Source organism: Chaetodon auriga, chromosome 1 (genome assembly GCF_051107435.1).
Source record: "Chaetodon auriga isolate fChaAug3 chromosome 1, fChaAug3.hap1, whole genome shotgun sequence".
In the NCBI taxonomy this organism is placed as follows: domain Eukaryota; kingdom Metazoa; phylum Chordata; class Actinopteri; order Chaetodontiformes; family Chaetodontidae; genus Chaetodon; species Chaetodon auriga.
Window position 1 is genome coordinate 9791542 of NC_135074.1, and position 19780 is coordinate 9811321.

The 19780-nt window shown below is 43.5% G+C and overlaps 1 protein-coding gene across 2 annotated transcripts in view; it reads left to right on the forward strand.

The window, feature by feature from the left end:
* Nucleotides 1-8272, forward strand: part of nkd1 (NKD inhibitor of WNT signaling pathway 1) — a 29275-nt gene extending 21003 nt beyond the window's left edge. The window contains exons 5-10 of one of the 2 annotated variants that reach the window (XM_076748210.1): nucleotides 2289-2392; nucleotides 2536-2631; nucleotides 4576-4723; nucleotides 5605-5686; nucleotides 6197-6324; nucleotides 6945-8272. In XM_076748210.1, the coding sequence (XP_076604325.1) occupies nucleotides 2289-2392; nucleotides 2536-2631; nucleotides 4576-4723; nucleotides 5605-5686; nucleotides 6197-6324; nucleotides 6945-7480 (1094 nt within the window). In that variant the 3' untranslated portion in view covers nucleotides 7481-8272. The remainder of the gene's footprint in view (nucleotides 1-2288; nucleotides 2393-2535; nucleotides 2632-4575; nucleotides 4724-5604; nucleotides 5687-6196; nucleotides 6325-6944) is intronic. The other variant, XM_076748298.1, reaches the window with a different exon arrangement.
* The last annotated feature ends 11508 nt before the right edge of the window (nucleotides 8273-19780 follow it).

Consider the following 19780-nt stretch of genomic DNA (forward strand, 5'->3'; position numbering starts at 1 on the left):
GCCTCGGCTGCCCTCGTCTTGCCCCTCAGATCTGATGTGCAACCAATCCTCTGGCTCAGCTCCTCTCATAAAGAGCCGGCTTATGTCTGTGCTGGAGGAGTGGGGAGGGGGTCAGAGGGGGAGGAGGGTGATAGCAGATTACTGTTACTCCTCCCGGCATTTCATTAGCTCCGAGATAAGCATCTCACCACCATATTGAGCCTGCTACGGAACAGATTTGCCCTCGCACACAATGTTCCCTTTGAGCACCTCAGATGATCAAACAGCGGGACCCCAAATGCTGCTCCTCTCCAAAAAGTTGGTAAAAGCTCCCTGGGATGATGCCTTTCATTACTGGCATTTTCCCCTACCCAGGGATGAGACAGGTCTGCTTTGATCTGCTTTGGATCAGGAGGAAAGAAATTGGGCTGTTGTGTCTGCTCCGTTGGCGAGCAAACAAACAGTGTTTCAGATTTGACTTGGCTTAATTAATTAGTGATTCTGTTTTACAGCCGGTCTGATCTTCTTCCAAAAGGTTTGAGAATGGGACTTCAAAGTGTGGCGGGAGGAGAGAGGAGCAGAGGGAGGGTGGAGAGAGAGGGGTGTGGTCTGTGTGGGTTGATGGGTGTGTGCGTGGCCTGCGGGACTGTGATTGGATGAAGAAGGGGCTGATGCTCAAAGCTAATTGACCAGCGATGAAGCATACAGGGGCTGCGCCTGGGCGAAGGCTGTAACTAGCTTCTGCGAAAATACACATAAACATATACGAGGATGAAGCGAGGGGCTGAACTGTAACTCACAGAGGCTCACAAAGGAGCCGACATGTACACCTCCCAATTCTCAGTCGCATGTCGTGTGTGTCTGCGGCCTCACGTGTCAAACAAATGCTCGATTTCAAAGCAGAGAAGGATATCCGGTGGCATTACATCTGGGCCGACATCCAGCACTGAAACTGAAACATGGAACCAGACAGTGACGGTTGTGTTATTTTTGTCCACCAGGGCGGACCGCTTTAAAATATAGCGTAATCCAAAAATGCACCAGCATTAACTGTGGCCATATAAAGTTCACGTACCCCTGTATGACACAGTTTTAATATATGCAATCATGATTTAAGGCTGCTAAAATGTTTTTAATTGGATTACTAGAATGGACTGTATCCTCGTAAGATGTTTTTTTTTGTTTGTTTGCTTTCTCTAGCGGAGTCCCACCCAGTGTGAATGCATTCAAAGTGTAGTACAGTGAAATGATCAGTGACTTCTACAGTATCTGGCTCTGCACAGGTCCTCAGTTTAAATGCATATGACAAATTAGTACTCCCCCTGGAGCGCCTGTCTTTGCTGTGTGTCTGAATGGTAATTTACGGTGAATGTCATTCCATGAAATGATGAGCTCTGCTGCGCTGAGCCGGGGACTCGGGGGTCTCCTATAGGCCTTTTGATGTTCGCTCGCTGTTTCCGAACCACCATTTATATATCCGAATGCCACCTAATTTTCTATCATGTTTTAGACATGTTAATGTCATTCAGTTTTATGTTTGACATCCCTTCTCAGTGTGAACCCAGTGGGATATATATACTGTAGCTAAGAGCTTAAAAACTATTACTATATGTGTGACTGATGAAACAGCTTCTGCCACTGGAGAATCACAGTCTGTCACAGTTTCAGTATTTTTTTCTTTTTTCTTTGGATTGACATTTTGGATCCCAGTACCTCTCTGGATATTGCTGCTTTGACTCAACATTATTTCTGCTCTCTGGAATGAAGCAGTAATGAACTGGCTACCTGATGCGAAACACCGCAAAACAAGGCACTCATTCAAAAGTTCAATGAGAGCACCATCGCTCAAATCTGATACAAATGTGGTATAAATACAGCCTAGAAGTTCAGTGCATTTCAGCAGCAGAGAAAAATTGTTCTGATTTGCAGGTTGCAACATTTAAAGTTGGTGATGCTGCGTATGCATTATTTATGCTTCGCACAAGAGAGCCTGCACCGCCTTAAAAATACGACATTACTAATGAATGTGTTGATATTAATATAAAAATACAATTTCAGAATACAGGCAGTGAGACAAAAGCGGTGAGGAGTTTGGCTGTGTCGGGTTATTTCCCACCAGCGGCTCCTGAATGTGTGACACATCTTAATTGCGGATGCCAAACTCGGAAGTAGGAGCTTACAAGGAACACTTGAAGGCGACGACATATCCTCAGGTTATGACTGCACCCAGCGTTTCCATCCTCAGGCTTTCTCTTTTATCTTTGTGTGTGTGTGTGTGTGTGTGTGTGTGTGTGTGTGTGTCGCTGCAGTGGCTTTACCCCCAGAGAAGACAGACAGCTGCTGTGTGGAGGAGAAGATGCAGGAGAGGGACAGCCAATCTCCCGCAGGGCCACAGAAACAGCTCCAGTTTGAAGTGAGTGTCAACAGCGAACAGGACGTTTATTACTTCCCCTCTGGATGAAACTAGGGCAGTGGTGGGACACAAATACACACACACACACACACACACACACACACACTGAATGATGCTGATAGTTCGACGCTGCACTGTTTCAGGAGTTGGAGTGTGCTGTTTCTGTGGAGGAGGATAACAGGCAGGAGTGGACCTTCACCCTCTACGACTTTGACAACAACGGCAAAGTCACCAGAGAGGTAATGATCTGCTGCCGCCAGCGGCGATTCATCTGGAGGAGTAAAGCTTTGATGAATGAATGAACAATAAACATCCGTCAGCACCACACAATAACAGGAATTCCTTTAAAAGGTATTTAGTTAGTCTGCTTTGTTGCAGGCCATAACAAGTTGAGAGTTGTAGTGTGATATGAGCCCTTTAAAAAAGTAGGTTTTCTCAATTTTATTGTTTTACGAAAATAAAACAATATGAAAGAAACATTTTGAATACGCAAATTTGAAATGTCACAAAAATGTTGCGGTCAGCAGCTCGCAGCTATGAGACACCCTCCTTTTTTGGGAATGGGAACAAATCAAAAACTTCCCCTTCAAACCTTATTCTGGCTTCACCGCAGTCCAAAAGGAAAGTGAGGAGAGACGTTACAAGCCTCTAACCCAATCTCACTCCTAAGAACCAATTCCAGTGACATCTGTGTGTTTCTGCTCCTGCGAGGTACCTTGTGGCTTGCGTCTGCCTGGTACAGATCTGAGAGAACATCCAGAAAGGCCCGTGTTTTTTGAAAACAACTTGAAACAGCGCAAAGAGACTGGAGCTGTCCTCTGTGTGGTTGGCTGTGCAGTTTTTTTGGCATTGCCTGTGGCTCCATGGCTCATGAGACGTCAGGCGGCGGCTTGGAGGGGGAAAGAAAAGCTTTCTTCTCCAACTCGTTTTTTTCATCCCTTCACACAAATAAAAAACAGAAGGAAACCAAAAATGACACAGCAAGCTTTTACTTTATTTCCTTTTTTTTTTTTTAACAGTGCATGTGTGTCTGAAACCAGTATGTGGAACCGGTCCCTGAAGAATTCATAATAGTCCTTTTTGTTATGAGACAGAGTACTATAGTGAGTGAAAATCATGCTTTAGAGTCTTTTTGTGCCTTAATCTTCTGCAGTTCTGTCAAAGGAGCTCTAATGGTGAAGCTGTGTTGCCTTCTAAAGTAAATCACTAATGAGATAATGAGACACTGTGTGAGTCAGTTCATTTCACATCTGTACCAGGTGAGATTTGTATGGACAATTAGAGTCTGGTTTGCTATGAAGCGATTCGGCACAGTTGCTAACGCCCAAGGGGAAGTCATTAGCTCAGCAGGGTGCACAGAACCACTCACCAGTGCAAGATATAGCTTCTAAACAGCTGCTGCATTATTAAGAGTCTTCATTATTTTATGTGCTAATGAAGCACTTACCTTATTCACTTTTAATTTGAAAGTATTGATGCTGATAATTGCTTTATTTTTCTTTGTTCCTATAATTCCCTCTCTCTGTCTTTTTAGTAACTCTTAGTCACACGGGAATATGTGTTTGCATGCTTGCGCGTTCCTACATGTGTGGACATGTGCTGCTCCGCATGTGAATGTGTGTTTGAGTGTATGTATACATGCCTTTGTGCATTGATTAGAAAGTGTGTGCAGGTGTTGCTTTCTAACTGGATGTAATTTAAGAGACACTGAGGCATTAGATAGAGACATTGTAGAGCTCACACAGCTGTAACACGACTCACATGGGGCCTGACATGGCAGTCAGCCTCTGCTGTTGCCACCAAGACGTTTCTTTTTCATGAATTTATAACTTGCCTTTACACCACGTCTGATCGCTCCGCTTGGAAAGCTGAACTAAAACAACTCGCATCAGTGCGTTTCTCCCTTCACTTCTTTAAATTCCTAGCTAGCACAAAGTTTATGATACAGAGTTTTAATGCGCAAAGCTGCAGAATGTTGAATTCACGCAGGAAAGTGATAAGAATAGTCTCCTCTGTTCCTTTTTTCTTGATTTTTTTTTTTTTTGTAAAACTGAATATCTGTATCTCTGCATCACAGTCACCGAGAATCTGTAAGAACCTTTTTGTACTTGCCGATCAAATGATTGTCATCTCAGCTGTGTATCAAACAGGCCAGATTAAACTTCAGCTCTCGTGTCCTGCAGGATATCACCAGCCTGCTGCACACCATCTACGAGGTCGTGGACGCCTCCGTCAACCACTCTCCCAGCAGCAGCAAGACACTGCGGGTCAAGCTCTCGGTGGCTCCTGACTCCAGCCAGCGGTGGAGGAGCTGCACGCAGGGTGCGGCAGGTATAGCTTGCATTAGCGCAGTGGGTGGGAGCGGAGGAGAAGAGAGGGCATTTTGGGGTCCCCCCTAGAGTTGCCTGCTGTCAGCTCACCCAGAGATGTGTTTGTTGTCATGCAGAAAGGCGCCTGCTTCAGGCCTGTCAGAGCTTTGTTCCTCGCAGTCTCGGCGTCGCTCCATCTCTCCCACTCAATGGGGTTCATTTTTAATGACGGGGGGAGTGACAGAGCTAAGAGAGGGCCCCCCTCCCTCAGCGCCTTCAAATACTCTGAAAGAAACCTTAAGAGATGTGCCGAGTCCTTTTGATAACCACAGCCATTTTTCTTTTCTCCAAAGTTCCCTTTTTCTCCCCTCTTCTCCCCCTCTCCTCATCCCGCCTTCTCAGAGCTGCCGGGAAAATATAGCTACGTTCAACTTAACTTTTCTCACTGACGACTTGGTAAACAAGTAGTCAGGAAAAATAGCTCAAAAAGTATATATTCCTGTGTGTTTGTGTCCTATTGTTTCAGCTATAAATATCCGTCAAGAGATTCAAACAGAGCAAGCTTTGAAAGTATTGCCGATTGCCTTCATGCTAATTTGAAACAGCATCAGATCTCGCGTCCTTAATAATCTATTTCTGAAGTCTGCATGTTTTTTATTTCATTCTGTGCCTTATAAGAGGCTGGGAGTTGAAAATAGAATAAATAAAGCATTGTTGTTTTTCCTTTTCTATAGATCTTCAAAGTAAAACCCAAAACAAAGGTTGCTTTCTTCTGAGGCTTGTGTGACTGTTGTCGTGTGTGTGTGTGTGTGTGTGTGTTTGTGTGTGTGTGTGTGTGTGTGTGTGTGGCTGCTCTGTGTAGCTCTCTTTGATAATAGCCTCCCGTCTTTCACACATGCACAGATATGTCCCACCCCAGAGAGAAAAGTGACAAGTGCATAGAAGACCCCAAGAGTGCAGACAAGAAGACTCGAGCACTCCTCAGGTAAGCCCGCCTCCCCTGCATGCCTCAGTCTCTATTGTTGAAGCTTGTGGTGTTTACAACAATAACAAGAAGAAGACTGACATTTATTATTATTATTATCATATGTTTGTATTGTGTCACTGATTGTACTGGAACATCCACTTTATAAAGGAGGGAACCCGAAACTTTCTTATTCAAAGTGGCCAGGGCCAGTGGTTGTTTGAGGAAGGATTCACACTTGGGAGCCGCAGTCGGCCTCTACTCTTTAATTAGTTTTGCCCAAATGAACCTCCGCTGTCCTGAGGAGGAGTTAACAGTGGAGGAGAGAGTCAGCCGTCTTACTGCACTGCTCATATACTCCCAGTTGAGGTTTAAACCTGTGATTTTCCAGTCACAGTCTCACTTCTCTAACAATTACTCTGCTTCTGCCTGATCATAAGGAACACTTGTTTTACTTTCTCCAAACACTACCATACTGAACCTCTCTGGCCCAAACTGCTACCTAATGAGAGGTGCCGCTCGTGTCCACAGGCGCCACCACAGTGACCACCACACCCAGCCGGGCTGCCAGCGCCACTGTGTGGATGAGAACCTGGAACGCAGGAACCACTACTTGGACCTGGCAGGCATTGAAAACTACACATCCCGCTTCGGAGCCGGTGAGTGGACTGGGGCCAGGGGTGTAGAGGGGGAGAGGTGGAGGGGGAAGCACAGACCGTGGCCCTTTGAAGCTGCATCCAGGGGCCCTCATTACTGCGGCACCTGCTTGGAGCCATTAGGTGGAACTACCAGCCCACTGCGCACCTCGCCAGTACAAACATCTGGGCTCAGGCAAGCACAATACATCAAGTGTTCAAGGCTAAAACCCATCAACAGAACGGGCTGCTGTGAAGTGAAATATTAGGTCTAATAAGCAGCAGCCTTGATCTGACGGTCAGTGATGACATGTGATTATTTTAATGTCGGCCCTGTTAGGAAAGTGCTAACAGAGATCTGCTCTATGTCACATTGTGTCGGGGCTCTGAAGAAAGAACCTGAAGTAAAGCTGCCAGAATCTTATCATGGAGCCAATTAGTGGATCTTTATTATTGAGCTGCTGGCACAATAATTTGCACATAATGGGTTATTTTTCTTCCTGTTTTTAGGGTTTTGAGATCCCATGTAATGAATTTCGACATTGACCAGTGGTGTGACAGAATTCTTGTTGCTTCTCTGCAGAGTTTGTTGTTGATGCTGCTTCCTCAGTTAAAATAAAAACACGTGTGTGTCTTCCTCACAGCCCCCGCCACCGAGCCCACGAAGGCCGAGCCTCAGACCCGGTCGTCCAACCAGACTCGTTCTCGCTCCCATGAACCAGAAAATGGCCACTCCCATTCCCACCACCGTCGCTTGCAGACTGCTGTGGACACTGTTGCTACAGACAGCCTCCACCCCGCCCCCCGTACCCGAGGCCAAGACTCAGGGAAACACGCCCTCCGTTCTCCTAAGACCCACAGCCGCACACCTCCCGCACAGATCAACGGCAGGGTGATGAGAAGCCGAGGTGTCCCTCCTCCCCCGGCGCTACCCAGCCAGACCCCCCCTCATCAGTCCACAGCCCCCTACCGCAAGCACAAGCAGCGGTCCAAGGAGACTCAGGGCTACAGGGCCTTAGGCTCTCTGGCAGCTCCAGGACCAGTGATGGAGAAAGAGCACGTGAGGGACCTGCCCAGCGTGCTGCTGTACGACGGCGGCCTGGCACAAGTGGTGCAGCGGCATGAGCATCACCACCACCACGAACACCATCACCACTACCACCACTTTTACCAGTCGTGAATTTCCACTTTACCTGAGACAGCTCAGCACTACTGCAGCCCTGTAAAACCCAGCCAGGCCAGCGGACACCGACTGCCGTGAGCAGTCAAACGCCGGGGAACCTTACATTGTGCAGCACTGCAGTGGCTTTGTAGTGGACACAGGACATGAGTGGGAGAGGAGGATCATGGGAGGGGTGTCCCAGTGCTGGGAGGTTATTAATCAGTGTTATAAAGAGTTTGGTCAGACATTCAAAAGCTCGGGTATGCAGCAGGACAGTGATTCAGGGCCACAGTGTGGCCAGGACTGAGGATCACAGCTGGGACTAGAGAAGCATATAGGAGCAATTTAATAAACAACACAGAAGTTCCTCTCCCCCTTGACCCTGTGATCCTCTACCTGATGAACTCTACGGCTCCAAACCAGCACCACAACCTTTCCAGACCACTAAGCCAAAAGGTTTTTGAGGATAAAGAGGGACAAGAGGAAGACAGACTGTGATGTAAAGATGAAAATATATGAAGGAATATAGGTGATAGGAGAGCAGGGCATAGCGTGTAAATGTGTGTGTGTGTGTGTGTGTGTGTGTGTGTGTAAAGCAGCATATGAATGTGTGGGCGTAGCAAGCGTGTGTGTGTGTGAGTGTCACGACACTGGTGTCTGTTGAAAACCACTTTAAGTGCGCTCATGGGTGCGTGAGTATTTAAAGCAAGCTGTCTGGCAGGTTTTTGAAGATGAAAAAGAAGATTCTGATTCAAGCACGCAATACCCCGTAAGCAAAAAGAGGAAGGAAGAAGCTGAACCATGATAAAGTAAAAAAAAAAAAAAAAAGGAAAAAAAGAACAGAGATCCCAAATCTGCTGCTACCTCTAATTTTATCCTAATTGTTGTTGTAATGGTGACTTTGACTAAGCATTCAGAGGTTATTTTCAAATTACTTCCAAACTTTTTTGAAAGAAATCGTCTCAAAACCTTCAGTACTAAAGTCTCGAAAAGCTCCTTACTTTTATGAACTAACATTTACTGTACATAAGGTATATATTGTTATTGATTTTCTAAGCTTTATTGATAATGTGATATCTTTGTATTCACTATCTGAAGCTTTTATGTTTGTTTTCCCTCACACCTGCATTTTATAAGACCACTAGGAGCCTCATTTTGACTAGAAAATGTCTCACCATGTGATAACTGTGATCTAGTATTAACGGCCGAATGACTAAAATCCCGACTCTCAACAGTTCTGTTCAGCAGCTCGACCTCACATCACATGCACAAAACAAGCATACATGTTTATATGCTTGACTGTTATCATGGAAACATAAAAAGAAAGGAATCATTTTAAGCCACATGACTGGTGTAGAATACATATACATACCATACATACACGTATAATTTGCATTTGAATGGCCTCCATGCTGTTCATGGACTGCTGTGCACTCGTGTGGGTTCTGCATCCAGATAAATGAGAAGAATAAGAAATGAATCTTTGCAGCTTCTATAAAATTCCACATATTTTTAGAAGTTCCAGCCCAGTTACTGCCCTAAAATAGATCCGTTGTAAAGCTCTAGTCATGTCAGACTGTGTTTGTAACAAAAGACCTCTTTTTCAATTGACTGTCCAAGATGTCGGCTGTTAAATCAGGTTTCCTTAGTCCCATGATACACTTGAAAGCCAAACTACAGATGGTGTGATCTTAATGTTAGTGCTTTTGGCAGATTTGCATAAACTGAACCCTTGTTCCATCCAGCCAGTTAGAGGTTGGTGCATTCATTCATCAGTATGGAGTTTGACCTTTAAGGAGAGAGGTTTTTTTTTTTTTTTTTTTACAGTTATTAATGCAGGGAAGTGTTTTGCTGAGCATGCATGTCATCTTTCGCCCTGCTTCAGATCCACTGGTTTACTTTTTGGACTTTCCTTTTCTGACTTCCGTGCTAGCTCTCTCCCTAAATTGTAGCAGCTCTCATCCAGCCCTCGGCCTGGCTCAGGGTCACACGGCTGCTCCCTCTGTTTCCATGGCATCTTCCTGTCCCCCAGCTGTCAGCAGGTCTTTCACCGTGCCGCCATGTGGCCTCAGAGCTCAGCCAACAAGGCTCTGTTTGTGGTGCAGCGGGGCGATGGCTCTTTCAGCTGTCCCATTCCTCTGGTGCTGGATAACACTGGGCCCGGCCCACAGTCTCCACTCGACCCATAACTCACCATTGCTGCTCACCTGCCAGCACCAGGCACTGTCTGTTCATCGTGCCCCATGATGCTTGACGGGTGCCGCCATAAGCATGCAGGTGTTTATCCCACTGAGGCGTGCGGCATTGAGCTGACAGTTTAAGGGTTTCGATCAGCTTGTCGCTTGTTGGTGAGCTCCAGCGTCACATTTATAAATGACCTGATATAAGTGCAACATCATCTGTACAGAGAAATGATCCCTGGGCCCACAAGTGCTCAAGCTATATCCACCATGTTTGGCTGTGTTAGTCTGCCGTAAGCGTGTGCATGTGTCTGTGATGAGCAGGAATGCAGCGTATGCCAGTCTTGCCCTCAGCCCTGCGGTGTCCTCTCACAGCTGCAGGCCGTCCTTTAGCAGAGGCACCAGTCAGACGGGTCATCTCACGGGAGCCGGTGTTGGAAACGCCGTCATTCCCTGAGGAGGTGGGGGGATCACAGCTGCGCTCCATACCTCAGCTTCCTCACCTCATGCTGCTTTTCCTGGACAACAGGTCCTTGCTGCCGGAACCCTCATAACACTGCAGCTCCTTTGTCAGTGGCTTCCCCTCACCCGAAACAGTGTAGATACCAGCGTGACGCTCCGAGTATAAATAGTGTGGAAATGTCGGTGTGGTTGTGTGAACGGACAGCGTGCTGGTGACGGCTCGTCCTGCAGGGTGGTCCAATTGGACACGGGGAGAGAGACTTTCTGAAGGAATTTGGGTGTAAAGGCTCGGTCAGACCCACAGCCAGGTTGCAATTTTTTAACTTCTTTCACCTGGAGAGAGTTTTACTGAACAAAGTGAATTCCCTTTTTTGAACGCACTGCTACACATTCGTACCTGAGCTCACACTAGAAAGCTGTTGATAACACACTTTCATACTGTCGACTTCAAAGCTGCATTGCTGGAGCAACTGGGGATGATATGCCTTGCTTAAGAGTGCCTCAACAGTGTTTGTTGAGAGTTGGGAAAGCAGTTTTTTTTTCCTCACTTTTGTCACACAGACTTGCTCTGGGAAATAAACTTCAAATAAAATACTAATGTCAAGGTCTTCAGCTATCCATGAAAATCTCCCAGACTGTCTTTTCCCATTCGTTTTATATTTTCTATTTGAAATTATGAATGCCAGTTGTCAGGAAACAAAACGGTTTAAACCAAGTCGTCGACACTTATCTACATCCACCATCATCCGTTGTATAGAATTTTCAGTATTCAGAGCCAATCTGACGTGTTAACACAGTATGTATTGCACCACTAATTTGCTTTGTTATATCTGTGTATCGACATTTTGAAAAATCTGATGTATATAGTGGACTGCAGAAAGGATAAACCAGCATCATATAGAAAGAATATACGGCTTATTTATAATGAAATAACTGTCAAGCTATCTCACTTGCCTACTGTCAGCTAGTACTCCAGTATCCACCACGCACATCCCTCTGAGCAGAGGGAGGAATAATTATCTGTCTCTCCACACAGACACACTTTCACTCGGTGTTAATTGTAAAAGAAAGTTGTTTAGCTCTAGCCGTTTTTTCCCCTCCCTCCTAATGTTTTTTCATGACTTTGTTTAGTTTATATAGATTGTATTTGATTAATTGCTTTATTTATTTGATAGCAGATCTGTGCCAAGGGAAAGTACCCTTTTATTAAAGTATGAACCTGTTCCTTATAAACACACCGACGTCTGGGCTCATTTTATTTGATTTTTACACTCACTGTGCATAAAATCCATTCTTAGAATGAGGAAACTGACACCAGGGTGATTGACATTTGATAATAATATTAAAAAAAAAAAAAAAAAAAACGAGATATCAAAACAACCAGTTTGACAGACTGGACTGCACAAAAATAAGAAAAGATGATTTGGGAAAATGAGACAGATATCTGTTTTTTCCTTTGTTTACAATAAGGAGATATAGTTTCTGCGCCTTCAAAATACACCAGGCAAAGGGAGAATATGTAACATTTCCACATTAAAATGTCTAAAACCGACCAAACCTTTGTTAAATATTCTGAGTTGTGTACTAACATTATCCCGAATGTTTCCAACAATGTTGAAACCCAGAGAAATCTGTGATTTTATTCATGGTAAGGGTGCATTTCTTGAGTCACCATGAGATTTCCAGAAAACCAGCACCTGCACCTGTCTGAGAAATAGTCGGGCACATAAACCCCCATGAAAGCAGTGTTTTCACACTAAAAGATAGGTCTAACGTGAAGACATGAGCTTTAGAGTGCTGGGTGGTGCGCTAGCAGTTTCCCTCTGTTTCCAGTCTTAACGCTAAGCTAAGCTAACCGCCTGTAACCGTAGGTCTAACGACTGCACACCTTGTGAGAGGCATAAAAGTGAATAAACTGTTGCCATACCAATCAGCCCTCTTACAGTCACTCTCACTCATGGGGCATTAAACCACTTGTTGCATTATTGGGAGTGTCTCTCAGCCTCTTCATTAGCTCATGGAGCCATGAAGTCAGTAGATGACCTTAAAGTTGAAATAGTTTAAACATTTTTTCAAGGCAAGAATCCATCTAACCATATCACCCATTTCTTCCTGTGCTGGATTCAGAAACCACCATTCACAAACTAATTTCACATCTACAGCGAACCTCCGTTTCATCCAATCCACACAGGCACCAGGACAACATGCACGGTCCTCACAGAGTGGCCCCAGAATGTGATGGTGCTGTCCCCTGAGCAGCTACCCTGCAGACGGCTGTACAGAGCAGGGCCTTTAGGATCAAAAGAAGACAACGCTGTATGAGAGAGGGCCTGTATTACTTGGCTTAACGTGTTCACTGTTGCCTGGCATACTTTTACAAAACCAGACCAAATTCTAACTTCATTATTTGTCACTGATAAGATTTTATCTGCAGTATTTTTCTCATGTGTTTTGTACATTCTTGTGGTGCATCTTTTCCTTTTATCTGCTTTTTTTATTTAGAGTTTCCAAGAAGTCAGCTGGATTGGTGTGAAGGGTGTGTGTGTATGTGTGTGTGCGTGTGTGTGTGTGTGTGTGTGTGTGTTGTGAAGTAAAGCTCCTCTCCACTGTATCCTAACTGTGGTGTCACAGAGGGTTCCCAAATCTGCCTGACCACAGCTGCTCACCACGCGACACTCTCTACATGCACACACACTTTCATCTGCAGCTTAGCAGCTTATCTCTGGTCGGGGCAACCACAGAGAGTCTGCCTCTTGGCTATGTGATACGCTTTCCTCTCACGAACGTGGCTATCTGTGTAAGCAAGGCAATGTAACCCGCAGAACTTGTGTCATCATTGCAAATGGTTTCTATCCGAACACACCCTACCAGGTTATTATTGCTCCTGCTTTACACGTTTCAGCTAATAAAAGCGTCAGACATCCGTATCAGAGGTGTAAAGTCAGTCGTTACAGTAGCACATTAACTCCAAGAGGCTACAGGAAAATGTTTCATTGTACGGGAAAAAATATCTGCATAATATTTAGAAGACTCGTGTTAATTTTCATGCAAGTTTGGTATATTTTAAATATATGGTAGTATGCAATGTGTGGTAAAACAAATCTTTTAATTTCCAGTAATGTTTTTTTTTTTTTTTTTTTTTGAAGGCTAAGGAGGAATAACAAGATCTTAAAGTCAAATGATCAGTCAGTTGATGAAACAACATGTTTTGAGATTTCTGGGTTTAAAATGAACAGAGATGTCTGCAGTCAACAACAAAGCAGAAATCAGAAATGCAGAAGCCTTTTAACTATATGATTTTTGAGAAATCTCCATGTGGCTGGCCATTTGTAGTCATTAGATGCACTTTTAAACTCACCCCCTACGATGAGGCAGGCTTACTTGTGCTTAGCCTGGAGATTTTTCTTTTTCAAAGACACCAGAAGAAGTATAGTCCTGGCGTGAGTTGCACCATTGCATACAAATTATGAACAATAAAGTCTATGAAGTATTAAGTCTATTAAAGAGCACGGGAACTCGTGCAGAAAAAAAAAAGAGTCACCGAGCCTCGAAAAGTTTTCAGGATTGACTTTTTTGGAAGAAAGCATATCTTTGCCCTGCAAGCATCGTACAGTTCTGTTTATCCTGGTGTAGAATTTACAGCACAGCCTGGCAGAGAATAAAACGCCGCTGTGCTGCAAGTTACGGGAGAAATAAACGGGCAGCATGGCCACAGTGCTCTGCTTCGTCGTCTGTTCACCAAAAGTTTTTTGTTAACATTGTAGGAAGGAGACGGAGATGGAGAAAAAAAATGTCTGAAGTGATTTAAAGATTGCCCAAGGGAGCATCACTCAGTACAAGAGGAAGCAGCAATGTTTTGTAAGCGCTTGGCAGGTCTAGTAGATTCCATGTTTGCTCTGCATAGAACTGCTTCGCCGCATTTGCCATAACTAATGAAAGCCTTGAAAGCTTCACGTTAGACATGAAGAACAATAGAACAACGGTCCCAACCTGATGTATCAAAGTGAAGAAACTTTCCGAGATGAAAGCTCTCTAAGCACAAGCCAGCAAACAATGATGAACTCTAAACTACGCTCGAGTTTCGGCCCCCTTTTACTTCACGTTTTCTTCCCGAATCACAATAAGTCTGACTGAGTGCATATTGAACTGGTGACACATTGTTTTGTTGTTGAGTGAAATGCAGATTGTGTGCTCCAAATCCAGGATTCTCTTTGTCCTCTGCAGCAGTCTTTAAAAGAAATGCTCAAAAACTTTCTTTACTTGCATCTTCATTGCAAGTCTCAGATGCCATATAGCCGAAGGGACCATTTCCTACTGTATCCTCCTGCATCCTCTCTTCTCTTCTCTCTCTTTTTCTTTTTTTTGACATTTTATTCAGTTTTTTTTTACTTTGACTTTGATCTGCACTCCTTTCAACTCTTCACATACAGTATGTTGGTAATAGCCTTGGTGTTCATGGAGATTTTCTTTAGAGCAGAGTAACGGTTGGATAATGCATTCACGCCTTTTGAAATGACAGCACTGGAGACAGTGTCCTTCCTCTCATCTCTAAGCCTGTCTCTGCTGCTCAATCTCGTTGGTTCTGGACTGGAAGTGTGTCAGGTAAGAGCGTGAGGGGTGTAGAACATGCAGTACAAGTTCAAACTAAAGTTTGCTTTGGAATTGTGAAGAAAGATGATTACACTTGCTCAGTGCACCACAATACATTTCATCTGCTTCTTAACTAGTGGATTACTCAGGCTTCACTACTGTACATGAATGATTGTCTTTGCTCTCTATTAGTCCTTTCTTTTCGCTCAACCACAGCAGATCTTAGTCTCCTCGGTCGAGGCTCATGTAGGTTCAGATACTGTAATACCTTTGCTTATCATGTGGTGGCCACAAATGCATATCAGGTAAGAACCGTAGCTGCATTACAAGGGGAACTATAACATACAACTTATACATAACTTACAATGCGAGTGGATCATTCCCTCATTGGAGGAGATAGACACCTTTATTGTTCATTCATAAGGAAATTCCTCTTTAGCTTCACAGATATACACTTAAAAACGTGCTCTGCCATGAGTTAGAAAACATGGAATCCACACACACACACACACACACACACACACACACACACACACACACACACACGCAAAAACACGTGTTTCCATAATTTCTGGGGACATTACACAGATTTACAGTCATTTCCTGGAGACCTAAACCTAACCTTTACTCTAACCTTAAAGTCTACACCCTAAAATGTCATGATTTACATTACAGGGACTTGCGTTTTGTCCCCATATGGAAGGCGAGGCCACTCAATGTGACTTTGTAAACTGATTTATGTGCCCACAATGTGATTAATGCATGGCCACACACACACATTTTAGTTGTAAATCAAACCTTTCGGTTGGAAATTATATTGCATAAAATGCACGAGTGTCTGCGATGGTTGACTTCTGAGTCAAGCATCTTTTGGATTCAGTCTCTACTGTACTGCTATCCACTGGTGGAATGTAACAAAGTACATTTGGAGAGGCCACGCCCATCACGCCGACAGTCCATTTGACTTAAAATTGGACAAACAACTCCAGCTCAATGTGCTCTTCAAAAAAGTTCCACCATAAAAATCTGTCATGGCAGATTTTCTGCCATTTGGAATTAAAGACAATAATATTAACAATATGAATAGAGCTTGTTGGATTCTGACTCATCACCAAATGTGTCATACAGCAGCATTGGGTGTGAAAGGGGCATCCTCAAAAGACTTCACAAGCAGGGATGCAGGCGATGCAGTTCACCACTTTGTGACCACATGATCGTATAAAGGGTATTACTACAGGAACAGAAACACTTTGCAAAACCACTGTCTTTAAACACTGTTTGCAAATGACTGCGTTCTGTTTTTATTCATGTTTTACACAACTTCCCAACTTTTTGGAGTCGGGGTTGTAAGTTGATATGGTGAACATTATCGCAATAGTCTGAGGGTTCATGCACCCTGCTGTTATCTTCTACATATTTATCTGCAAAGCTGCAGTATAAAAGAGGACAAAGGATCTGTAAGTGTTGATGTGAACGAAGGTCAGTAGCTTACGAAATGGGAAGTTGCTGTCTGAGCAAAGGGTACATGATCATTTATAGGTGAGTGCTTTTACTGCAATTATTCTGAGAGTCATCCTCCAGCACAGAGACCTGTACACCTGAAATAAAGATCGACAGTGATCTCTCATTACTTCACAGCAGAGAGGTATTTAAAACTACAATCTAAAATATTTCATTCACTCACCTCAATGACTCTGCTAGTGCCCATGAGGATATCAATTTGTATTAAAAACTGGTGTCCAACAAGTTAATCAAGGGATGAGGAGTTCTGCACAGTGTCATTTTCCTGAACAGTAAATAAGACACTAGTTTAAACATTAATTGTTGTTTTTTTTTCTTTATTTAATTTAAGTTCAATGTAATATTTTAGAGAATAATAAGTACACCCCTGGCGTTTCCATACCCTGAGCTCTGAACAGTTTGGTGACTGTCATGGAAAAATTCAACATTAGACAGGTCTAAAATGGGATAAACCTTCCCTGTGCATGTGTACTGTGCTGTATTTGTGTTGTTGGCTAATGGGTTACAGGGAATGGTCTTTTTGGGTATAAATAAACCCTATCTTTGTGTCGCCACTGGCAAAAAAAAGCAATGATATTGACTTAAATATGGGGAAATGAGAGGCTGCCATAATATGTTCTGTGTGCTTTGTTTCCAGCAGATAGGCAGAGAGCTTTGAAGTGTGGATTGGCACAGCGGGGTGCTAGCTTCTGTAAAGGCAAGATGCTAAACGCTAAGGATGAGAAGGACATGAGGTAGTCTATTACCAATACAGGAGCAAAGAGAAAAAAAAAAGGCAAATCCAATGATAATGTACATCTGTTCCAGTGAATTTATGAGCTTTGAACATTTTTTCATGTGGGATAAGTGGATCCTTTTTCTTACTTTCTCAGAACTTCAAAGCAGATTTGCTTTGGATAATGCAAATGATCGGAATATGCCGGTTCCTGCCTACTCGAGAGCATGAAAAGAAAGAGGGGTAAGGGAGAATTAAAGCTAATTGGCATGGCGCTCTTTTATGTGTGGGAAGAAGGGCAAAAATAAAACACTTCAATTATTGTCAAGTTCATTCAATTAGGAAACAAGCTGACAAAGTGCTGAAGTTCAGCGTGCCCGACCCAGTGGCCATTTGCATTAAATGCCACTTTTCACTGGTGCTATTTCCCTTCTTATATCTGATGAAGTTATAATTAGCAGGATTAAATCCACCCAATAATCACCAAGCTGGCACTGCACAGAGAGGCTGTTTTGTTCAGCTCTGATGCTGTGGGGCCTGGGGGTAGAACTTATTCATCTGTTAGTCCAGTGTTTCGCTGCTCATGCACAGTGCTTGGACCATTAAACCCATGCCCTCAAAAGATGCTGAAAACATCTTCACTTCAAAAGATATCCCTCTTTAAGCAAAGCAATGCAATGGAGCAATAGCAAACGAGCACCTCCATGGCTGAGAGCTGGAGTCAGTATGATAGTGACTCAACATGCACTGCAAGTCACAAACATCAGCTTGAGTTTTTGCCTATTTTTTAGGATCCCTCAGATTCACGACAGGCAGCTGAGCCACAGAAGGGCCATTGTGTCCTGTAGAGAGTTTACATCTTTCAGTGTCATCACCTGCCATTTGTACCAGAGAGAAGCAAACAAGCAACAAGGAAAGGACAAAATCAACTGCCCGAATACCGGGAAGAAAAAGACAAACACTTTGAAGGTGATTACTTCCAGATAGATTTAACTAACACGTATTGTCTGTGCAGCCAAAGCCTGGTATATTGTATTCTTGTGCTATAGATGCTCTGTGGTCCAAAAACTGAAAGCAACGCATAAATGAGCACTGTTGCATCTGCTGTCAATCCCACATACACTGTCCTTCAGCTGTAAATACAAACTACATATATGCATTAATCCACTGCTAAAAATAGTCCCCAACAAGTGCACTCTTTTTTTATGTTTCCGTAAAGTTAGTTAAAAAGTGCCTTGCACAGCTGTTTAAGGGAAGTATTAAGCGTTTTTGTTAAAAAAAAAAAAAAAGAAAGAAAAAGAAACCCCTTTTTAATGATTTACATCTTCAGTAGGAATGAATGCATTTGCGGCTGAGAACCACAGACTCGGGATACAGGAGAGGGCAGAGAGACAGATAGAGCCAGTTTGGTCTTTCATGGAATTTGTACACTCTATGAAATATATTAATCAATATTTTGCATGTAAAACTTACACAATGAAAATATTATTATTAAGAATGATCTTGATGATATAAATGTGGATATTGTTATATTAAGAAGCTGCTCCATCGTTAGTAGAAGCACTTGAATGTTCTTTTATTCTTGATATGCCCACTACCCGACTTGCAGCAGTGGTAGAATCAGAAAACAAAGCTTGTCACCTTCATGTTTTTCATTTTTGTGCATTAATACATGCATTAATGTGATGCCCTGTATAAAGGGACGTGTTGACCCATTTTTTAGTTAGAGTCAGTAGTACTGGATGTTTGCTGTGGCTTTGCCATTTTACACAAGCTTTAAAGCTGATGCTCACTGACAGTCCCCTTCAACTTGAAGATATGATTCGGAAGTATAATGCTGAAAACACAAACGTCACTATGGCAATATAAGTAAGAGGTAGTTAGAGGTTGTAGACTCTCTTTTGACCAGTTTTCCTTCACTTTATCTTGTGAAGAGCACAGTACAACTTTTCCAAATTACAAATGTGCTGTCTGGACTTCTCGAGACCGAGTCCAGAAGTCTAGAGATAGCAAATGAATAAAACAAGGCTCCAGAAAGTTGCATTGGTTTTTAGTAGATCATTGGAGCTCTTTCTTTTTGCAACATCAAAGGCAGCCGCAGCTCTTTGATGTGGCAGCATGCTGTTTAAGGTACAGAGTGAATGGAGAGATGTCAAGCTGCAAGGTGCCTCTGTAGTTTACGTTGAGTGCTGCAGAAAGCTGCAGATGAAAGGAGCAAACAGAGTTTGATAATGAATGTCCAACAAGTAGGACCCATCTCAGACAGCGCACACGCAGCGGGGTGCCTGCGCTAACCTTGAGCGCAGCACCCCAAACTTCGGGCAGACGCTGGAGACCAGGCTCCTTCAACTTGGCTGCTCCCGAAAAAAAGGGGCAGGGGGCTCTCAGATGTGAGCTTTAATCTTCCTGTCAATTAAATCCTGATTGACACCCACACCCACGTACACATGGTCATGCACATGTGCTCCTCTGAAAGAGATGCCATCCACTTCCTCTGTTGAATAGCTCTCGTTCTGGCTTGGGGAGGCCTTTTCCAATTCTGCACTAATCCTTCCAATGTATGAGTCAATTTGAGGCTCCAACGTCTGCATTGCTTTAGTATTACTGTACGTAATGATCCTCTTACTGCTAATGTCTCATTAATCAAATGAGGTAATTCTTCTTTATTTGTCACCACTCTGTCTCAGAGGAATGTGAGATTCCAGGTGTTCATGTATAACGGCTTTTTTGCTCGACACCATTGATGAGGTGGTTGAGTTTTTTCTTTACATTTTCATAAGTGTGGCTTAATGCTGCATGTCATAGAATTCTGTGGGCAGCAAAACTACTGTTGTTTTAAGAAAGAAGTCA